This window comes from Anarrhichthys ocellatus, unplaced genomic scaffold, assembly GCF_004355925.1.
Source record: "Anarrhichthys ocellatus isolate YVR2014 unplaced genomic scaffold, GSC_Weel_1.0 scaffold35, whole genome shotgun sequence".
NCBI classification, from domain to species: Eukaryota; Metazoa; Chordata; class Actinopteri; order Perciformes; family Anarhichadidae; genus Anarrhichthys; species Anarrhichthys ocellatus.
This window is the reverse complement of record NW_022280065.1, coordinates 2,015,298-2,039,350: the sequence shown is the minus strand read 5'-3', so window position 1 is coordinate 2,039,350 and position 24,053 is coordinate 2,015,298. Positions and strand designations below refer to the sequence as shown.

General features: G+C 43.4%; 2 protein-coding genes across 10 annotated transcripts in view; both read right to left on the bottom strand.

Moving 5' to 3' along the window:
- LOC116393775 (sodium bicarbonate cotransporter 3-like) overlaps positions 1–10,525 on the bottom strand; it is a 49,549-nt gene extending 39,024 nt beyond the window's left edge. For 6 of the 8 annotated variants that reach the window (XM_031866382.1, XM_031866377.1, XM_031866383.1 and 3 more), the window contains exon 1: positions 10,374–10,524. In XM_031866382.1, coding sequence (XP_031722242.1) covers positions 10,374–10,415 — 42 coding nt within the window. In that variant the 5' untranslated portion in view covers positions 10,416–10,524. Of the gene's footprint in view, positions 1–6,343; positions 6,693–10,373 lie in introns of those variants that run through there. The other 2 variants (XM_031866380.1, XM_031866378.1) reach the window with 2 other exon arrangements.
- Positions 10,526–16,876: 6,351 nt separating this feature from the next.
- On the bottom strand, positions 16,877–22,322 carry eomesa (eomesodermin homolog a). 2 transcript variants are annotated; one of them, XM_031866488.1, is made up of 6 exons: positions 20,515–22,322; positions 19,961–20,115; positions 19,145–19,266; positions 18,750–18,908; positions 18,510–18,571; positions 16,877–18,403 (listed from the first exon to the last, which is right to left on the bottom strand). In XM_031866488.1, exons 1-6 carry the CDS (start codon positions 21,222–21,224, stop codon positions 17,644–17,646), a joined length of 1,968 nt encoding a protein of 655 aa, XP_031722348.1. In that variant the 5' UTR covers positions 21,225–22,322; the 3' UTR covers positions 16,877–17,643. The 2 variants fall into 2 exon arrangements, with proteins under 2 accessions (XP_031722348.1, XP_031722349.1); XM_031866489.1 differs by having other exon boundaries at positions 16,878–18,394; positions 20,515–22,321.
- Between the last annotated feature and the right edge of the window lie 1,731 nt (positions 22,323–24,053).

Sequence of the window (24,053 nt, the reverse complement as noted above, 5' to 3'; positions counted from 1 at the left end):
AGACAGAGAGACAGACAGAGAGACAGACAGAGAGACAGACAGAGAGACAGACAGACAGACAGACAGAGAGAGAAATCCAAGGCCTAATTCATTTGAGGGAAACTTTGCTGCTTTTTAACCGGCTCTGCGTCCCTACAGCACAAATGGTACATGTGAAAAGCCCGGCGGGGGTTTTGCCAGTCGGTGAGCAGGAAGTTAGGGTGGTGCCTGGCAGCATGGAGGGAGGCTGAATGTACTGCCTGCGCTGCAGTTGAAAATCGACTAACTTTCCCTTTCATCTCTCCATCGTCATCCTCCTTATCCGACAACAGGTAAGGGAGGTGTGTGTGTGTGAAACACTAAGCCTGCCCACTAGTTAGCGGTCCAATCAAATGTGAAGGACTTGATTTAACTCCCTCTTGTAACTGCACACCATTCAAATATTCGGTTTCACTGTGAACTATGTAAGAGGATACAGTTCCTCTAACTTCCGTTTCACTGGGACTTTAAGTGCCAGAATATTTTTGGCGGCAACTGTCTCCAATAACTGCTGCATGTGTGGCCAATAGTGAACTTAATCACCCCCCCACCCCCCCTAAGACCACACAGAGAGAATCGATAGAAGTCTGGCCAGCTGTGCTCCGTGATCAGTGTCTTTACACTCGACATGATTTATTGATACCAGGAAGGAAACGCTTATTTTAGACACACATTCATACCGGGTCTATAAACACTACAAGGTGGCAGTGAGCCAGTGGTGGGTCGGACAGCCAGGCTGATAAGATCAGCCTGAATTAGAGATGAATAGTATGTTTGTGACAGTTATGGCCGATAGTAAGGATCCTATCTTATGGTTTCTTTTAGTCCAGTTTTTTGGACAGCTTATATTTTAATAACAGGATGGGACAAGTTGCAAAATAAAATATAAAAATTTATTTTGGCGTATTTCAACTGAGCCTTAAGTGATGAAAAACATACACTTCTATGATTTGTTTTTTAAATATCCAACATTCGGTCTTCTACATAGGCCATATAACGGGATCAGAGACGCGCCGCAACAACTGCAAATGCGCTGGTCCTCCTGCCTTGTGTACAAACTCTTTGATGCAACACAATCCCCCAATTGGATGAACCTTTCAATTCTTTCGACCAATCGCAGAGAGGCACTGCTGCCAAGCAGGAGTGTGGAAACAAAAAAAAGATGAGGACAGCCGCCTGCTGAAAAGACACGGGATACGTGGATGATATCTGGGTCTTGTATGTGTCTTAGCCCCAACATGACCTCCAACACCGACCACACTGAAGTTTCATTCTGATAGAAAACACAGGCTCCATCTCCTGCTTTCCCTGTTTCGTTACTAGTTTCCTACTATGGATATGTCAATGACATTCAGATTTCCACACATACATTACCATAATCATTCTCCTGTTAGTACCCCACGTAGGATGAATGATGCCATCTGTGATTGTGCGTGTGCACTTGTGTGCCCGTGTTTCTCAGTAGTGGATTTGCATGATAATGAGCCGTGTTGCTCTCTGACGGTGCCTTCATGAGTAGCAGTAATAATTCAGCTGCAGGGAGGAGAGCCGAGAGAAATTAATCTATCTCTAGTTACTGGAGTTCTCCCCCCCACCCGACCCCAACTACGGCACACCAAGGGCGTGTAAAACTGACCAAGGGTGACTAACACTGGACTGGTTCCTCGTGAGCATTTGTGTCAGTCACACTAGTTGACGCATTTAGAGATTACATCTGTACTTGACCGAGTATTGTGTAATTACTTTTAATTAAAAGCCTTTCAATTTGCTGTAAATGTAAAACAAAGATTAAAAAAAAATAAAAATAAAATAAAAATATATATATATATATATTTTCAAGGAAAGATTTTTTTCTTTTAATAAAAGAAAAAAAAAAAAAAGTAAACTAAAGTAAAATAATTTAATGGAGCAACTTTTTGAACAGTTTTTAGCTACCAGCCACAGTTCTAGTTTCCCAATCTGCCAGAATCACATGTACCAATGTTTACAAGCACAGCACACAAAGCTGGTGTGAACATATTCCTGCTTCATGAGTCTTATTCTTAAGCTTCTTAAAATACCACTTCTACAAATCTGTTAATTTCTCTGCAAACACCAGTTTACCTCCCGTTATCATGTACTCTATGCATGCCTGTTTAGTGGAGTGTGTGCACATGTTAACTGTCTGTTGTGCCCTCAACCCCACATTGAACATGACGCAACCTGTCACATAGCTTTGTCCAAAATAAACTCCTAGTCTATCACCCACAGTCCCCGGGCCTGGGAGGCAATCGGCCATTATGCCCACGAAACACAGCTGTGGTTGGGCTACAGGAGCAGTGCCAGTGGGGAGGGCAGAAGAATTGCCAGCTGGGTAAGAAAAGCCACCATCCGGCAACATTAATAGAGGTTGTTGACAAAAGGCAGATGCATCTCTGGCTACATGTACACTCCCAGACTGTGGGCCTACCACTGCTTTCTGTCCTGTGTGGATCCAGAGGGTGTCTAGTAATGACCAATATTATACTATAGCGTTTGTTTTAAATATGCCACCAAACCTGTCTGAAACTAATGAGTGTTAAGCAGAGCTGCAGGTCACATTATCCAAGTAGATCTGGATCAATACAACAGTACACTGCACAATTACAAAGATAGATGGAAACCAATAGAACCATGAGCTTAACCTAGAAAAATGCTGTAGCCGTAAATGTAAGCACAATGTCTCCTAGCCTGTCCACTGAGACATGTGTACTCGTGGGATGCGCTACATTCTGCTCCAACTACCACTGGCAAAACAGATGTGTAGCACGGTGGGGAATTCCGATCACGCCCCTCGATTGTCACCAGGGAACATCACGTCACCCCTAGTCTGAGTTCGTAAGAAGTGAAAGCATGCATGGAGTCTGGTGCGTGATAAGCCCAGCCTGGCTTTTCTCAAAACACTTGAGATAGCAATCAAAAGAGAGGTAGGCAACACCAGCAGGAGACCTGCCAAGACAACACAATCAAATCATGAAGTAAAGTGTCACTCTTCATCAATTCTTATCTTTCTGTTCTCCGCTGCAGCCCCCTCATCCTCTATTCTTTCTCACATGGCCATCCTGTGGAACTACCGTTATAATAAAATGGTGAAGATCAAGAGAGGGGGGGATTATCAGTATCATTTTTCTTTAAGTTTATTCACAATTATCTTGCCATGTGATTCATATGCAGAATCTGTTTTTTTAGAGGGTAATTGTTTTAGGCAACTAGACAAGATTTAGGTATCTGAAGCGTGCCGGTTTCCATTTGTATACCGTGTAGTATTATGTTCCAGCCGGCTGTGGTTAAATACAGATAAACAGTCCACGTGGAGAGCAAAAGAGGTGGAATACATTGGCTGAAATGCAAAGGCAGAACCCACCGGCTATCGTCTGACGATGATTTCGCTTTATATTGGTTTAAAATCAGCATGTAAACTGCCAGCTACATGCCGTCTCTCAACTCCGACTCATGCATCTCATGTTGCTAATTGGACTGTAAACAAAGAGCAGGGCATGGAAAAGGAAGTCTTGGCCCAGATATCTGCTGGCTGCACCAGAACCTCGGAAATATAGCCCCTTGTCTGTCATCAGATGACTCAAATTACCCTAACTTACCTGCTCCCAACCAGATCATTCAGCAAAGAACAATATGAAGTTGAGCTTGTATCATATAATGATACAAGTAGGCCAAAAATGACCCCTGTTGCTCTTAGTTTTACAGTTAAACTCCACAAAAAGTATTTTGAGCATGAAACTCTCACCGCCTACGGACTTGAAATGTTGCTGCAAAAGTTTGTAGTTTGATTTAAAAAGTAACTGTGAAGACTAGGTGATTAAAATGCTGTTTTTTGTTTTGATTAATTGTATTGCTTTGAAGTGGGTCACTGAGGAAATACTTAGGTGGCAGCATATTAAGTGGTAGCATCCCATCAAACCCCAAAACAATCTGTTTTCATGACTGCTCATCAGAGAGAAAGACTCGCTCAATAAGTAATAACGATAGAGACCCATTATGTTCTAGACAGTACAAAACAAATTCAATAATATTAATTAAAAAATATAAATGTTCCACTATCTACTTTATTGTCCATGCTGTATCCATAAAGGAAATCATAAAGGGCTGTTAAAATCATAACTGTCATCATGTATGTCAGTATATGAGGATAATAACAATAATAATAGCTGAGGTGGTACAATCAACGTAGGGAATTATGTAAGAGGGGGATTTATGGTTCACGTGAAGCTTTAAGAGTAAACAAGGCTCACCATGTGTCCATCCAATAGCAAAGAAAACACGCCATCTGAACTCAATATTGAACTTTATACGAGGATTTCCCAAGTACAAGATGAATTAAATTAAATCAACTTATCCTATGTTGAGTGTTACTCGACTCAAACTTTATTCGGTCAAGGACGGCCTCATTTACATGCTTGTGTATTAGAGAGCAGTCTACTTCTCTCCTGCATTTGCCAGCGCACTGCTGCACATCTGGGCACAGACCGGGCACCTGTAGTTCAGTGGGATAGCATGGCACCATTGGCAGGAATGTGTCATGTCACACACTTGCATGTGTATCCTTGTGTGCCTGCGCGAGTATAACGTGACCCACTCACAGAGAGAAGGCGCTACTAGAGGGCAAAAACTCCACAGGGAATGCATTTGGAAAATTGTGATTCATCTTTTCAATTTTTGTGTAATTTTACTGACAGAGTTGAAAGGGGCACATGTGGCTGAATCACTCATAACTCATGTTTATTTTTTTATCTTATACGTTATTAAAATGAATAAGTCCTCACAATTGAGCGGCTGGAACCAGAACTTATTTGACACTGTTGACTTAAATGATTAATTGATAAAAAGATTAAAAAAAAAGAAAGAAAAAAAGTAGTTGCCGACATATTTTCTCCCGATCGACTTAATCGCGTCATCGTTGCATCTTTTACACTTCAAAGTAATTTTCTTATTCATTGACAACGTGAAGGTTAACCTCTCTTCTGTTAGTGCGCTGGCGTGGGAGTGATTCTAACCGCGCAGCTGCCAAACGCCTCTACCGCCAACCAGACAGTGAATAACACAAGCAGCCATCCAACAGGCCTGGTTCCTTGCCAGCCTTGCTTCACTGGGACCCGATCCAATCGATGGAGACTGACGTAAGAGAGGTGTTACATAGTCACACTGTCCCTCGAGATTACTGAAGATCTCTCTGTCTTACACTGCCAAAATGGACAATTGCATACTACGTATGAGAATATTGACATTTATTTACTGCCAATTAATGGTAAATTATGCAACCAATTAAACAATGTCTGAAAACAAAAAGACAAGTAGATCTATTATAGATGGCTGCTGACCAAATGATGTACATTAAAGTATATGCGCAAGTGATATGTAATTTGGGGAAATCTTTTCAGGAAGGCACAAACATACATGGTGCTTAGCAGGGGCTGGATAACGAACGTAAACACAGATAATAATTAAATAATTTGATCAGGCAGCAACATTTAGCTTTCGCAGACTAGCTATTCAATTATTTACCTCCCTGGAACCCATCACCGTGTTTGGACAGGGCAAAACTAACAAGGCAGAGCTGGTGACCCGTCTCTGATGTCTCCAGAGTGAAGATGTAGTTTAATCTTATAGTTTAAACAGCTCATTAGGCAAAAAACAAACAGATACTAATCATAGTCTCCATTGGATGTAGTCAATACTCCCAAACATGCACAGACTTTGCAGACAAACACAAAGATGGAAACCATCGCCTCTCTCTGCCTCACACATATTTTCCTTCTGATTCCAACGGTCCCTCCTTGAGTGTTGATCCCACTCTGGGCATAGTCATTCTGTAGTCGAGACTGAATGGAAACAAGCGTTTCTTTTAAATTCACTTCGGTCCATAAACGTCATCTCTATTGACAGCATGCACCTTGTTTTGTATTCGGCTACCTCGGCAGACCCATTTTCCACCCTCCTCTCCCTCACACTCCTCATCTCTCTCCTCTCTTCGTTCCTGTTCTCCTTGTCCCGCTCTCCTTCAAGCAGCCATAACGGTCTCCGTCCTCGCTTTCCTGTTCCCCAAAGGCGATTAAAGAGTAGAAAGGAAACGTTTCCATTTCAAAAGACACATGAGGCAACAGCTTCTGTGCACCGACCACCTGCCCCATTCATCGGCACAGACCAGTGCACTCTACCGTGGAAGAGCACAAGAGGACGAACCGATACAAAGCACAACTATACCAATAACACTGTCATGTTCTACACTTGAACAGGATCCAGGGGCTCTGTGCATGCAAATTGAAAACCACACAGGCGGGACCAGACGTACCGTAAGCACATGCTGCCCTTCGCTCTGTTCATCCATTTAGACTAAAACATCGGCAAAGCACAGGCAGCGAGGACATCAGCCAGTTCCTTCTTTGATGGCTATCTCTGTTGGGGAAGCTGTGGGTGAGCTGAGACGCTGTCGCACTTGTCCGTTCCCTCTTCCTCCGCTCATCTCTTTATACAGAAAAGGGGAGAGAGAGAGAGCGAGCGAGAGCGAGAGAGACAGAGAGAGAGGGAGACAGCCGCTTCTGAACACACGGTGCTCTGCTCTACCCTGTCAGCGCGGCCTTTGCTTAGCGGCCAATCCCACCGTGCCACCATGAATATTTTATTCTCCCGGCCAAGAGCTAAAAAACGCACCCATACACACACAGAGGACGTACACGCACATTTGGAGGACATTCAAATGCTCACCCGCTGAGGTATTCAGGTCACAAATGAAGACCCCCCCCACACACACGCACACACACACGTGAGCTGGCCATTCCTCAGAGGTTGCACTGAATTGAGAAAGGACAGATAGCTGCGTATTCATTGAGACTTCAAATGCGTCTTTTGACATTCAGAGTCCTTATCGTGGCCTGAAGGTTGCACACGTCTTTCGACAACCTGTAATTTTACAAAGAATTACGTCTCATTTGTCAACTGTTACACGAGTAGGGCAAAAGGAACATATTCCTGAAACATAAGCAGTAACTATTCTCTAATTGACGGAAGCGCTATAGATGTCGGGCCTGAGGGACCCTTTGGATGCCAAACAGGACCAGTCAGTTCTAAGTAACCACAAAGCAAAGGTGAAACCAAACCTAAAATTAAGAGAGCACCATGGTGCTGAGCTTGAGCAGCCAAATATGGATACGATCCGACCAGCACCCCCTGGTTTATTTGCTAACGTATGGGAGCATTTCGCTTTATCTTCTTCCACCCAACTCGGAAAGGGTGAAGCGAAACACAAACTAGATTCCTACTTTTTTTGCCACGGATTTGCGCTCGTACTCACTCATTGAGGATAGGAGCTATCGCGCTATGTTGCACACTTTGGAACCGAGATACAACATTCATCTCTACATTTTTACGGACACAGCGATACTCTACAATGAAACCAAAGCTAAAGTCATGGAGCCACTGAGGAAAGCAGGTCGGATGGTAGTAACACGCTATGAGTCACAACAGAATATAGTGTCACAGTAACCGCACACTTTATCAAATAATCAATCAATTAATTGACGTACTGCTTGCGCTCTAAACATATTCATCCCTACAGCCTTCAAATAAGTTCTGCTTCTCTTAAGGTAAAGAGATTAAAGATTTCTCTGGCAAAGGGTAGCATGTGTACAGTCCAGTGTTCATGCACAGGAAAGAGGCGTTGGGACCACGCTCCCATTAGATGCAACTACCAAGAGTGACAGACCACACCTAGCAGCATGGGGTTGATACGTTTCCCTGTAATTGGATGAGCTCTCAGTTCACATGGTTGGCAAAACCATACTACCATGCAGATTAGTACAATCCTGGGCCCTTTGATCTGCTTTTCTGTGTTTTACAATCATGAAATGACCTTTACAGCAGTGACGGTTACTCCCGGCAGTATTCTCAAGGCTGCTCTGAATACCCTGTGGACGAGCAAAAGAATCCCAAAACTTTTTCTTTGCGTAAGAAACAAAGTACAGGACGGGACACATAGCTGGGTCACGCTCGAACTTATGTTGTGGACTTCATTGATCGTTGCCTCCAACAAGCACTTAAACGCTCGTGGTATGTTTAATCGCATCGTACTTTCTGACAGTAGATTTGATTCTCGCAGAAAGTAGATCGGGAACAATGTAAACAAACAGGCTCTCTGTTGTGTACGCCAATTAGCCTATAGCTGGGTATGGTGGGAATTAATTATTTCTATCGTATTATCTTAATAGTGTAGCTGAACAGTACACGGCACCAGCAGACTGGCAAAGAGGCTCATTGTGCAATTGCCCATTCAAAACAATGTCATACAGTGAGTAAGCTGTATGAAACACTCACTAACCCCAGCATTAAGTGCTGAGCCAATAATAGTGCAGCTCATAGAGCCTACCGTGGCTGAACTAAACCCCCTTTTTCACTAGTGGAACAGCAGGACACACAAATCCCTCTTCACCTGAGCTTAAATTCAGTGAGAGATCACACGTCAGAGCCAGATTAGCATAGTCGAAATCATTGAAAAACAAGACTTCGAGGTGTCAGTGACAAAGCAAAAGTGTGCATTTATTAAGAAAACTATGGGGAAATCAAATGGTCAAAGCAATAAAACCACTATTGTAATCCTTCGGTTTTCTCTCAGTGTCTCGATCCTCAGCCGTTCCACCGCCAACCCGTCTTTCCGATACAACCATATCGTCGATAACACTCTAGTGCGGATACGTCTAATCTTTGGCCACTAAGCACTCATAAGGTTAAACATGCAAAACACAGGCAGGCGGAGAAAGAAAGCTCATCTCCAACTCTGAGGCTAATACCGGTCACTTAAACACAAAGCTAAAGCCGTCTAAGCAGCCTTCTATAAATGCCACAAACAGCCTGCGATGATAATCGGTGACATAAAGGCAGGCGAACAACAAACGCTCAATGACATTGCATACCGTGTGTCCCCATGGCCTATTGATATGACCCCAACACAGTTGTTCTAAGTGTACAGAAGTTGAGGCCAAACTAAACAGCGAACTACTCAGTTCAGAGGAGTCCCATTGGTCAACCAGCAAGCCTGAATATAACAAGAGTTCCTGTTTGAAACCAGATTCCTGTGTGTTAAACATGCACACACCAGCTAAATGTCACACTCAACCGCACAACAATGGCGATTATAGGCATCAAGCAGTTGAATGTCTGTCTACAGGGCTCTGTGTCACAGTGAATGTATTGACGTCCATGAAGTACACAACTCCTTTTCATAGGGCAGCCAGGGGGGGGGGGTCAAGTTTCCTCAGAGCATGCACGTGGATGAGGCCCACACACAAACACAGTAGTGGATAACCCAACACCAGCATTGATGCCAGACAGCCAGCACGCCTTTTAAACTTAGCTCTCCAACCAGTTTTTGTTTTTTTTGCGGGGGCTCGCTAACACTGCTGTGTGTGTTTGATGCTCATCGTTCTCTCTGTGACAGGAAAAGTCGCACCAAACAGACAGGATGTGAGTCTCTACTCAGCCACAAGTTAAAATAGCACACAGAAGAGAGTTTGGTGGATGTGACCAACTTTAACCGACGTGTCTGATATTGTTCAAACACAATTCCTCTTTCAGCTCCATGTCTATTTTTTTCCTCTCTAGTTGGACGAGCACCTCGTAGTAAAATTAGGAGCGTTTCCAGACTTGGAAATGTCACACAGGAAGGCTGGTCTATTTTAGGCGCATTTGATATGCAAATGAGCCTTTTATTTCTGTAAATGTACCAGTAGATGGTATCGACTGGCTGGGACACATATGTAGTAACGGACCTGTTGAACGTGAGGGGGAAACGCTACAAAGCTGGGTACAAAACGTAACGTTAATTAACAACACGAGCAACACGAAAGGCACGTGGTTATGTGCACGTTTTAGTTGATTAAAGCACGTGGGCACACACTAACGCCCAAACAGGACATCTATTACCTCAACTAACGTTAATAACGTCACTTTATCAGGCTTGAGTCTTGCTCGTGCACCCCGGATATGCCATTGACGTCAGCAGGTGCTATCTGAAAACAAGTGAAGATGAACTAAAGAACCTAAAACTTCGGCAGAGGAACCCATTGCTGTTAAAACTTATGTTTGAATGAACGCTTTGGTTGAATTAAACGGGAGACCCGAAACACAACTTGTACCCATGCCACGTGTCAGAAGTAGAAGAAGCCGGCTAACAATAGCAGCCGGATGGTGCCTTACTGAATCTGACTCCCAAAGCATCACTAGAACACGTTACTTGTGCGGCTGCTGGGCAAACAAGAGGCAAACACGGACAAAGAGCCGCACAGATGTAATGGTGGGCTGACGGTTGACTGTGTTGGGCGGGCACTTACTGTTCTCAAAAGGGGCCTCATTTGTTCCGACGGTTCGTCCATTTCACCTGCAGCTGGTCTTCTGCCCACTTGCTCTTTTATTTTTAACAGTTGATGTAACGGAAGGTCCCGGGCCGGTAAAGACTAGTGAACTGTAAGGACTGGATATGGTTTCGCTCGATGACGGTGAGGACACGCCTCTAACATGATTGACAGGGACTGATTGCCAATTCGCGCGTAATACCCGGCGTTCTCAGCCAATCAAATCTAAATACGTCATGAGGTGGGCGGGGGGGGGCTGTTTTCCGGGCCCCCGCAAAGTCTCAAGCGGTTTGTTTTATTTTTTTTGTGTGTGTGTGTTTTTTTTTTTAAACTTCGATAAACTTGCTGGGACGGTTCGCTTCCATGGCCATTTCAAATGTAAGTTGTACACATGATGATTGTTGAAATAAATACAACTTATTGAGAAGTCTAGATTCCAAAGTTTCATATCTAAACTAACTGGATATGAAAATGATGCATGTCGCCGTAATAAGGTATCTTGGGTTTGAGGTTTTGGGCACTATATCATGAATGAAGACTAAGAACAATTTTGTATCACTTTTTCAATTGTATCTTACTTTAGAGCTACTTAAAGGCAAAGTAACAAAAGCAATGGAAAGGAATACCATTACCAACCGACAGGTCTAAGACAACAACCAAAAAGTTATTTTGATCATGTTAGAGATTTATTTACACTAGCAGTATTAACACAGTCAAATAATACCTGTATTCTCAACATTTCACAAATACACACAATTGTATGTACATAAATGCATATACAATGTATCTGTACAATGTAATATTTATATTTCAATTACATTGTTATAAGATGTTTATTATGACCTGACGTTATTCACTTCTAAGTTATTCACTTCTAAATAAAAAGAAATCACAAATGTTAGATAACGGACAGACGAGAGTAATAAGGTTGTAATAAGTTTGATAATGGCTAAGCATTCAAACACTGTCGATTTTTAAATCTGCACAGACTTACTTTATAAAGGATTTCAATATAAGAGTTTACTGGTAATGTGCTAGCCTTTTCCGCCAAAAACTTACATGACCGCCTATGCCTGCGAATCATCCGATATTGATATTACAGTACATTCAAATAGTTATAGGCTATTATAATGTCAAATTGTAAAACAAATCAGAAATTTGAAATTAAATCCTTATTATCCCACACCTTCCTGACACATGCTTGCCATCCACCTTCCACAAAACAACCTTTGCTTATCATGTTGTTATAATTTCTTGCTATGTAATAACTCACTTTCACCAGCAGATGGCAATGCTGTATCAACCATTTCTCCTGTGTAAAACAGCAGTCGACCACCAGACGTGAACATATTTAATTCACTCTTTAGAGGCAACCCTCTCAGTTTCACTCTTTTACTTCTGGTGTTTTATGCTAAATAATTAATCAATTAGCATCAGACATTTGTTGTGATTGTGATGTGTTGGATCACAAACTAAACATAAACAATAAGAAAGTGTTTTGAGCCTCGGTGTAAAAAATATGGTTGGTTAAGTTGGAGTGGATACACAATATAAAATATAAATATAAATAGCTCTTAGTCTTTGCAATTACCTTTAATAACCTTATAGGAATCAATTCTAGGACCACCCTTCTTACAGAGCTGTGGGATTTGGTACATATACTTTTTTTTAAATAGAAAGTTAACTTCCATTACAGTGAACACCATCACTCAGTAGCATTATGCCAAAATCACTTTGTGATCGTGTCATACATTGTATTGCAATGGAGTACAAATACCGTCAGGCGTGGGCAAACAGCAAAAGTAGTCTGTTCTTTCTGTTCATGGGAGTCTTCCTTTAAATAGAGGCCCGTTCCTCACCCACCCATCAACCTCCGGCATAATCACGCAGCAGCTCAGAAATAGAACTGCGAGGTGGGAGATCAAAATATCACCTCTTAATTGTACCCCGAGTCTTAAAGATGCTGAGAGCCCATTAGCGCACAACGAAGAGTGCTGTGTACTGCTCCTGAAACATGCATCCGCATAATGAATCTGGGAGATGAGTCAGAAGTTAGACAAGTGGAAGAAGCGCCACACTGGCATTCACCTGTGCTGGGGGCCTCACGCAAAAAGATGCAGACTGCAAGGTGTGGTGATGCTGAGAGAGAAAGTTTTCTTTTCCGAACCTTCAGAAAGAAAACAAGAAAAGCAGAGTGAAGAGTGTCGTACTGAACTTACCGTAGCGGAAGAAATACAACCCTTGTCTCTTAATGTAAAATGTAAACTCCAGAACTAATGGCTGCAGAACTTGTAGAACGTGTGCAAAGGTTACACAGGCATTTTGCATTTAGTTTTGAGCAGCAAGAGGCGACATTTCGGAGAGAGTAACATGTAAGGTGCAAGCCACCAAATGAATATTGACTGTGTCATGTTTGGTCCCATGACTGCAGAAATGAAGAGTCCCTCTCTCCCAGAAGGTTTAGTGGATGATGTTTTTTCTCCTGTGGCGAGGTCTTCTGATGGCGCCAGGAGAGAAAGACCAGAATGTGACATACCCAAATCTGTCGGAGCGCTCCATCAAAGTGCCAATGCATTGATTTTGACCACAGATCTATTCCACGCGGCTGCCTCTGCACGCCCTGACCCAACACATCGCTCTCAAGACCAGGTTCCTGCTGGAGCCTTAGTGCCCCTGAAACCTGTTCAACTCCTCCGGGACACTCAGAGGAGGTGGGATGGGGGGGGGGTAGAGACCAGTGACCAGCATGGTGTACCCAAATCGACTCTGGGATGGGTAGATGGTGGGAGGGGTAGGCTGCGTAGATGGTAAATGGTGGTGGTGGTCAGAAGGGGAAAAGAAAGGGAGGGGGGGGGGGGTTCGGCCTGTTGAGGTGCGTCCCACTGCCCTCGAGAGGGAACACGGGGGTTTGAAATCAATGTGCTGTTAAGTGCAGCTTAGCCGCGGGATACTCACTCCAACGTTATCCACGCACCAGTGAGTCCGGGCCCTGCCTGCGCGCTGCACACGCCGTCTGAGGGCAAAGACACACGAGGGCCCGGCCTGGCCTCCGGTTCCTCTCACCTCCGTGCTCTCTGCCAACACTCAACGCCCTTTTGCAAACAGTTGTGGCCCCGCCAACTTGAGACTCATCTCACACCAGGGTCCCACTTCAGCAGACCTGCGAGCATTACACCCGCACTTAAGTCAGCCCACCCCCCCCCTATTTACTGCTGATTAATCAGGTCCAAATAAAGCATTGTGTTGTGTACATCGACACCTGGGGCGAGCTAAAAGGAGAGCCTTTGTCAGCATTATTAGGACTGTAAATGCCCATGACCTCTACTTGAAAACACAAAGAACATGTGCTCATTATACGCAAAACAGAACATTGCATCGCGTGCCAGAGAATATCTACATGTACTGTATGTGTTGGGCTACTTTTACAATATAATATAGCACACTGGACCTGGTTCCTGGCTTTAGTGTGGGCCTGCGTGTGCCTGCAGTGCCCATCGTTTCCCTACAGTTAAAAAGATCTGACTCACATCGACTAATGACATTAAACTCAAGATGTTTGAGAAAGTCTTTGTAAAATAAAAAGCCATTAACTAGATGATGCGTGAATACATCACAAAGCAGCAGAGTGGCCATACGAGGCTCAAACCGTCCCTGAGGAACAATTCCACAGTAATTCTAACTGGCTTGATAAGCATTTAACAGAGGTGACATTTATCAACACATCAAAACGGGAAATGTAGTGTGAAGATGAAACATAATCGCCACCGTCTCACTCGTGCTCGTTTGTGGGATACTTTAAAAAAGGGGGGGGGGGGCGTCTTAAAGAAATGTTGACCCAGACACACGTCTGCCTGTGGCTGCATTTAGCCAGTGAGAGCAGTAATAGTGTGTGACTGAAGGTGAGGAAACCGCCTCAGGCCTTCATCTGTGTTTAGATGTCAGCCCTCCTTGGGTACAATGTCTCCGTAGTCTCCGTGGCCTTTCCTACATCAACTCTCAACGTGGTCGCCAATGGGCGGCCTGGGGGAAGGTTGGTCACACACATGAAGCAAGAAGAAGTTTTGCTAATGCGCTTTAAATCCTGCAAACCTCTGGATTGTTTCTCCCAGGCCTTACTGACAACGACAGCAGAACCCAGTCAATTACTGAGATTGTAGCCAGCAATGTTAACAATGGCAGTCAATTCTTCAGGCCTCATCCCGATGCGCATATAGCGAGTCAACATGGTCTGAATTTGCGGTAGCATGCTGTAGAGGTGTCTATTGATTGCTGTACTTCTTGCATGAATGGGTTGAGAAAGACACAATTTATCGACTTGTTGCTCGGTTGTTGTTTTGGAGTTGTCGAGAGCTCCCATGAATCACCTGGAATATCCTTTGAATAAATAATACGAGGATTGTTGAGAGAGCTGCAGTGGAAACCGAGGACGATGTTTTGTAGTTTAGATGCAAGATGCACGTCCCTGTATGTGTATGCAAGTCATGCTGTCGCTGGGTATGAGGTTGCATTCCAGTGGGCGGACGGCAGACATTACATATGCAGTGCCGTCATGCATTTGACGAGACATTCAAACAGATAGATGCACCTTGAAGCGTGTACATGTGCTTGGGTTTGGTTGTGTGTGTGCTGGAAAGACAAATTCCAGCAATCATGTGTTTATTGGAAGTTAAACTGCAGTATTTCTAATGATTGGTGTGAAATACATATCACCCATGCAAATTCTTAGGTCAATACAAAGCACTAGAATTGTGTTACTTGCATCCTAAACACTGCATTATTTTGAAAGCAAGGTTTTAACAACAGGATTAAGGACCATTAAGCGCTGAACATTGTCCTGACCCTGAACAACAATTCTTTGGTTGATGCAATTCCCTCGTTTGTTTTGTCTCCTCTTTAACTTCTATTGTTGTTTATGCAGCTTTTTGCTGTTTTGTTTTTTTAAGTTTGTCATTTATGTTTTTATGTGGCGCTCGTGTGAAACCTTTACGCTGCCATCTTGGCCAGGACCCCCTTTTAAATGAGACTCAAAATCTCAATGGGATGATCCTGGCTTAATAACGGTTAAATAAAAATAAAATAAGAGGACCTTATTCTGAGATTCGCGCCATTTCCACTAAACTGTAGGTCAGTTATCGGTTATAAATTAAGGGCATGTGAAATTCTAATTGTTTTTCCCCTCCCATCGTCAGGGTGTCAATTACTGTCACATCGCTGCAACTCTCTTTCGCTAGTTGTCCACTCATAATGTTGATTCTCCACCTCACCACCACCGAGGAAGCAGAGGTCAAGGCAGCATGAAAAGGAGAAGAAAAACATCGTCAGATGCTCAGAAATACAATTTGCTGACACGCACAAGTGCAAACATTTATATTCTCTCAGCTCGAACACCCCCCCCCCCCAAGAGGCTTTTTTCTTACAGCTTTCCTGAGAGGCCAGGGCAATCAAGCACTCTACCTTGTTAGGAGGTGTTAATTGGAGTTAGTCAGACTCCTCACTTTATCAAGGAGTCTGACAACAGAATTAATTAGAATTCCAGTATGCAAATCAATTCAAACTGGAGTCGTTATGGGGGAGGATTCAAAGTATTTTCACTTGAAGAAAAACAGGTGTTGAGAACATGAGCCAAGTAGTCTCTGTGTGAATATTATGACTTCTCTTTTCATGAGTTTGAACTCCACTAATCCACTTTTGAGAGGCGTATAAATAGAGGTGTTTGGCTGTGCGTTGCCCTTAGCTGGGTGGCCGACGGACCGTTTTTCATTTAGCCTGTTTTCATATCTTCTAAGTACACATGCCTCGCAATGCAGTTGCACTACTTGGGTAAATGATAAAATGCGTGAAACCGCCATGGCAACAACAGAAGGAATGGTAGGACTGTGTGCTTTTCACCTAGCTGGGTCTATGTTGTGAGTCATGTCATCTAAAAAAACATGTAAATCTCTTATTTAAATCACACTTCGCTCACTTGAATTGTGAGCTGTGGCGTTACCTCGTCGCACTCATTTGTTGCTTGCAGAGGATTGCTCAGCTCTTTTGTGCATAAACACCATGGGCTCTGAGAATTTCAATAAAACATAACAAAAAAACAACAATAGTGCTTACTGACTGTGACCTTAAAACAGAAAGAGGCTTTCACACACTATATGCCCTAATCATCTTCTGTTGTTTACTATGCATATGATTATTTGGATTTATGATACCCGATTACAAGTCTTTGCATATGAAAATATTCTGAAAAATGATGCTACATGTGCTTTATTAGTGGAGAAGGGTGATGGATTTGAGACAGCAGAAGCTTATCCAATTCTAAGTGACAAAGGAGCGTCGCTTGAAATTAATTCCGTACTCAATTGTAGTTGGTCTCAAATCGCTTACAGGAGAAATGTTGATGAATAATCTTAAAAAAATGCCTCAATTTGAATGCAAAATTGGGTAAATTTTACCACTGCGCCGCTCCATTTGAAAGCATGGTCTTATTCATATTTTATAATGTAGGCTTGTTGCTATGTCAACTTGTTTGCAGCAATCACACAGGGGAGCCTTTATTTTAGAGGCCCAAATTCATGGCCTCTATAACAAGCCATAAAAATACAGAATAGGGTTACAGGCACCGCCACTCATTCACTGCATCACACACACACTTTTGATTTGTTTTTATCAGAAAATGTATCAGATCCAGTCATTTCAGTTCCAGCAGCGACTGTACATTTAAAAAATGCATGAGTAGACTTTTATCTACAGCTGATACAACGTATAGATTATTTTAAGAGCTGCCAAAGGCCCGTCTTATTCACTCACTGTGGACATGGGACGTTAAAACATACCGAGGCAGACATTTGGACAGCTGCTTTGTGAAAAGCCGTTTTATTATCCATTTAATAACACCTCCATGAAGACAATTTGTACAAGATACATCACATTCTAAAGTGCACGAATACTGTACAACGGAAATGACTTAAATACGCAGGGGGAAGAAAAAAGAAAAGAAAATTCACATTTGTAAAAAAAGTAAAAGTTGTAAAAATAAATGATTAAAAAGGGACATGCTTTTTCAAAAAACAACAATCACTATGCATGTTTTTGCTCAGGTATGTGAGAGGGGCTGGCCTGGGAAAATAACCGTGTGCAGCTTGCTTGGGGGGAGGGGGGGGGGGGGGGGGGGACACTAAGCTTTGGCACCTTTAGAGAAAAGAGAAAACAGACATTAACAGGGAATGAAGAATTATATTTAGTTTCAATAAATACAGTCTTAGGGGCTTGTGTAGAATGCATAATAACCCATGCCTTTTGGGTTGTCCTTGTACTCTTCTGTAGTCAAGTCCTCACACTTGATGGTGGGGGAGTTCTCTGTGCTTGAGCCCCCAGGGGACATCCTGCGCCGCTTGCACACCACGGAGTACACGCCGGAATCGCTAGAGTCCACCGATTTCAGCGAGTGGGACGTCTCGATCCAGGTCGAGGCGGGCGGCGCGCTCTCCTCGGGCAGCTTGTCTTTTGTGGCCCCCAGCTGGTCCTCCGGGAAGGCTGGGGGGCTTGGACGAGGGGACCAGGGCAGGCCCGTGGTCATCTTGCGCTGGTAAGAGCTTCTGGTGCCCCAGCCCGCAGCCATGGAGGCGAAGGCCGAGTCTGGGTAGTAGCTGAGGGCGTGGGATGTCTGCAGGGACAGGGGCTTGATGCCGTAGGACAGCAGGCTGCTGGTGGAATAGTCATTCTCGTAGGACAGATCCAGCTTGTTGGAGCCCGGCTGCTGGACTGGGGGGACGAACCAGCGCTGGGCAGAGGCCGCAGCGCTGACGTCCTCGCTCTGCGGGGAGAGGAGGCTGTTGGTTTGGGGGACGGCCCGCTCACTGGCGTAGAAGCGGTTCTGAGGCAGGTTGTTGACGAACTGGTCCTGAAAGAAAGGCTGCATGGCGTAGCGGGCCCCGGGCACAATCTGGGTGGAGCGGGGGGAGTCCGTGGGGGACGGAGTCAACCGGTCACTCTCTGGGGCCGTGTACATCCTGTTCAACCAAAAAACGAGAACACGAGAAAAATTCAGCATCCGAGACATGCATCAAATAGCGTACCACAGGAAAAAACAGATCAACCACACTGCTTGAACTGCAAGACACATACGAGTCATAGTTGTCCCGGAAGCCTTTCGCAAAAGGGTTGTGATCTATCTTCAGCTGTGTGATCTAAAAAACAAACAAACAAAAAAGAAATCTTGCATTAATAATGTGAGAGAGCAATACTAAAGAATGACTTTTTTTATAAAACTAAGCATAAATGCATGCATTGCATCTAAACAGCTAAATACATTTGAATTCTAAATCACAAATAATAAATGTATAATGTATAAATTGCAGTGCTTACATCTGTGTTCTGGTACGCAGTGACGGCTATAAACTGGTTCTCTGGGAAGGTGAAGGTCTGAGTTCTGGCCTCGTTGCTCATGTCCTCCACTCCGTCTTCCGTCACCTCCACAATGTGCAGTCGCGGTTGGTATTTATGAAGTGACTGCAGGACTATCATCTGCAGAAGAGAGACGTGTGATGAGTGCAACGCCGGAGATTTCACAACAGGCTGCGTGAATTGATTTGTGCTCTTTTTTAATTTAAAAATAAAATGGAGTGCTCAAATATCTTTGAAAAAAGACTGCAGTCATGCTTGAAAGTTATAGTACTTACACAATTATTTTCAGTTAGTTAAAATCAGAAACAATACTGGCGAATGGAAAATTTGGAGCGTGTCAGAAATTGACATCTTACCTGTGTGTTGTTGTTGTTGGCCCCTTTATTGTTGGTCAGCTTCAACTTGCCAAAAGAGATTTCTTGCCTCATCCAGTGAGCACCAGTGTTTGGAGATTCAGGATGAACATACATTTTGTTACCTGAAATTGAAATAACGCAGTTAGTAATATACAAAACAGAAAGAATAATACATCATATCCTGCTTTTTTTTTACATTATGCATATTATATATTATGCATAATAATAAAGATCTTTGGGGAAAATCGAATTAAAATACATAAAACAGGAATTATTATTAAATTATGTTATTTTAATGAAAACATTAATTGAAAGTAGATTCAAGACAGACTAATGGAATTTATTGAAATCAAATTCAAAAGTTCTGTTTTAAAAGATGCTGAAAATGATACATTTTCTTCTCATAATATTTCTCTTAACAATAAATTATCAAATGAAGAATAATCATTTTAATCCATCTAGTACTAGTCATTTGAAAAGACAAGTTTCACACTAGAGTTGGTTCTCTGAGATGAGTCTAAATTATTGCATTATATGCATTTATTAAACACTACAAAACATTTCAAAACATTTTGCAAAAATGGGTAAAAATAATTATAATAAATTAAAAGAACCATCTTTATTTCCAAACAATCTTAATCTTTGACACTCAAATTTGATTCTCACTTCATCAAGCTCTCAGGACTGAATGCTACATTGTTGTATTATTTATTTCTAACCATGTTTCATTCCTTTCCCGATTTCTTTTTCAATCTTTTATTTAACAACATACATATCTGCCAGAGACAAATACGTTTTCTTGAATCTCTAACTCACCTTGCATATTATTGTCTGCTTTCCCACAAGTGACCCACTTCCCTCCCTGAAAGCGCCAGTGATTTGGGTCAGCCAAAATAACTTCTACAAAGACATTGTAGTGGGCCGTGAGGTTGAGTCCAGTGATGTTGAAGCTGAGGAATGGGAACATCCGTCTAGAAAAGACGAAAAACAAAAAAAAAAAAAACAGGAGTAATTAACAGATGTGCTCATAAAAGCAGGAAAACAACGCTCATGTCATGTGTGGCATTTGGCAAAGTGCCTCTCTAATATTAGATTTTAAATAATTGTACATTTCATCATTGTCATGTTTAGTCTGCTGTGTAGTTGTGCATTTACAATTTACCAGAAACGAAAACTTGCAATTTAAAACTTCAGAACCACATACAAAATGCGTAAAAGGAAGATAGGAATCCTTTGCGTAAAATGTTGGTCATGCGTAAAGAAGTGGTATGAAAATGACCGGTGTCATAAGAAATAGAGTCTAAACAGGCTGACGGGAAATATTAAAACGAATTTCACATTCGTGTGCTTAAATTGGGCCTTCTGCTTACCTGCCCTGTTTGGTGATGATCATCTCGGTCTGGTGCCGGTGGAATTTCAGCCACAGAGGTCGGTTGCACAGATAGACCTGCGCTCTGGCTCCGGCGGCAGACCCCGGCAGAGACATGGAGCCAATGCCCGTCCCCGTCCCGGGATAGGAGGGGTACAAACAGCCCGGGCCCTGGCTAAACTGGTACCCTCCGCTGCTAAACTGACTCCGGCCGGTGCACATGGACGAGGAGGAGAAGCCCGTGGGCGGCAGGACGGATCCGTAATGAAGTGAAGCCGGGTACCTGGAGCCGCTGGACCCGGTGTACACCGAGCCGGTCTGTCCTGCGTAAGGAAAGAGGGAACAGGGGCTTGCCATGTCGGAACTCGCCTGTGCGGACGAGATGAAGTATCTGTCGGAGCCCAGTTCTTCTATGTTGTAACGCCGACCGCTCGTCAACTCGTCCTCGCCGAGCACCGGGGAGCCTTTCCTCCCATCGGGCCCGGCTTTAGCGAAAGTGTCCCCCTCTGCCTCACCCAGCATCCCGTTCCCTACCCCGCTCAGGTACTTCTTAGGGGCACTGCTGGACTCCGATTCCGTCCGGTCGACTTCTTGGTAGTCAAGCTGCGATGACGGCCTCGGGCTGTTGTTGGCACTGTCCGACGACGAAAGATTGTAAAAGGTCTTGGGTAAACTGATGCTGGCGCTGGGAAGGATGTTCTCTAACTGCATTGTTTAGACCTTGCAATACAATAAAAAGAGTTTCGAGAGTTTCCAGAGGAGTGAATCTCAGCCAAAGGAGGCGACGCGACCAACCGGCGCCCTGGTAGTTTCTGGCTCTGCACGCCTCCCTCCCTTACGAATGATGGAAGGAGGTTAAACCGGCTCCTCGCCTACGGACGTTCGGATCAGATTCTAGGCTGGACACTGGGTGTTCAGCGGCTCTTATAAAGATGTAGTTCTCCACACACCCAACTGATTGTGAGCGAGAGGGGAGGAGCTCTTGGAGAAGCACGCGGGCGCACCAGCCCGCTCCGCAGCCAATGGTGGCACCACTCTAATTCAATTAGAAAGCGTTTGGTGGAAATAATATCAGGAGAAAAAATGTCTTCACGAGTGTTGTTACGTTTATTTTCACTCTCACGTCCCGGGTGCAGATTTGAGCGAAGTGGCGATCGCTCCACGCGCCACGCATCCAGGATTTAAAAAACAATAAATTACAAGAGCAAGCAAGCTTCAGTTTGCTGTCAAACATGAGTGAAAATCATTTCTAAGAGGCCAAAACGACAACCAGTGTCTCTGCACATTTTACCCACAAACCAAGTCTCTAAAAAAATAAGTCGCACTTCACCAGTCCTGCATTCCCCACCGCGCACGCTTCTAATCCTCGATAAACTTTCAGTTTCAAGTCATCACGTACAATGTACATTCACATACGGCTTGTCAGATTACTTCCACACTCACTCAACCAACTAAGACGTATCCTCGATGAATAGCAAAACACCGAGACCCTTTCCCCTCCTGCAAACACTCCCGACACGTTGAGAATGAAAAAAAAAAAAAATCCCATGTGCACCTTATTTCCTATAATTGACATCTGTCGCCTCTTCCACTTCTTCGGTATTGGCTCTAGTAAAACAATTGACCGTAAAAATGGGCTCAAAAGCAACACCTGCAAATTAAAAAAGACGATTTTTATTTTGACTTAATTTTTTCTGCCTAAGAGGGGAAAAAAACGGCGAGTATTATTCGAGCTTCCTTCTCCTTTTCTCAGGTGACAAATGCATGTTTTTTGCTAGAGCTTTAATTCTCTTCAGATACTGAAAGAAATAGAACTAGAAATGAATCTTATTTTTCTTATTTTCTACCTTTTTAAGTTTTAATCCAATATTTGAATTATTGTTAAATTGGTCACTAAATAAAACGCCAAAAATGCTTTACTTATATCAAAGATTTTAACAGTAGGTGGATATTCTTAGACACAATTGGATCTATTTCCTAATTTAACTGAATTCAAATATAAAACCGTTCAAATTAGTTTGAGTAGATTTGGGATGTAGGAAATCAATGTCATATTAATAGGCTACATAATGGGGATGAAAGCAGACAACTGATTTTCTATTTTCTTTTAAATTTTGCATTTAAAGTAATGGGGTTAAAAACGAGGCGAACTGCCGTTTGTAAATGATGGTAAATAAATGGCCCTTAAAACCACTGAAATTCTGACAACGGTAGGCCTATATACTATACAGGACTGAGAGAACGGAAGCACGAACACTGCACAACTCTGCTGCATGGCTCCCGGTGAAGAAACGATAACGACAACAACAAAAAGGACACATAGTCACAGTTGTTGGGTTATAATTCAAAAAAGAAATGAACAAAAATAAAACCTGTTTACTGAACATAATGTCGTTTTAAATTGCCCACGTCTGTGTCTGAAACACAAACACAAACGCGCACACACGCTGAAGGAGCGAGTGAGAGAGATCGAAAGCTCCCGAAACCAGAAATAATCAAAGAAACATGTCGCACCTCAAACGTCGTTCATACGGCCCCCGGACCTCATCATAAGGGGATTTGTCAGCAGTGGAGCGGAGACAGCGCCCTCTAGTGAGCGACCAGGATAACTGGGGAACTTTTCCATCGTTGGTTATATTCAAATAACTCAACACTGTAAGAGAGCTGCATGCAGGCTCTCACTTTCTCCACTTGCATCTCTCACTTTGCAGCATCTTCCACTGCAGCGAACTCAGCTTGTGTTTGCGTGTGTGTGTGTGTGTGTGTGCCTGTGTGTGGGCAGTCTGGGCATTTGTGTCTTAAAGTAAGCTGAAGGGAGAGGAGGGGGTGAGATGAATTTGGGGAAAATGGGGATACAGATCTGTGAAAAGCTGTGGGAGAGTCTCTGCTGGAGGCAGATTGGCTGGTGTCATAAATGGGACAGTGGAGCTGGCTGTTGGGCCATCAGGGGACCAGAGCTACATGCACACGGCACACAATCTGTCAATCAAAGACCGGAGATCCGTCCCAGACTGCCTTCATAGAGGCGGGGAACACCAAACATTCGACAATAGAGATCAAGCTTCTTCTTTTTTTTCTCTCCAAATGGCTCGGGGAAAAAAAGCAATTCTATTATTTATTTTTTTGACCTGTCTCTCCAACAGAGAGTCTCACTTATCTGCAGCCATGACCAAATCCTATGTTTTTCCCCAGTCGTCCTCCTTCCTTCTGCTTTTTGCGACGATTGCCGAATTCCGCAGGGGACATTGTGAGAAAGTGCCACCGGAGCAGCTTTGGGGTTTTTTTGTGAAATGTAAAATTTCATTTCAGCAGAATCAGAACCAGCTACTGTTTGTGAAGGCCGGTTTTTCCATGCTTTGATACAAAAAGGAAAAATGAACAAGTATGCATTGTGAGGATCACGATGGGCCTGTGAGCCTGATCCAGGATTAAGAATGATATACTTTATGTCAGTGTGTTAATGTCCTCTCTCTCTCTCATTCTCTCTCTCTCTCACACACACACACACACACACACACACACACACACACACACACACAC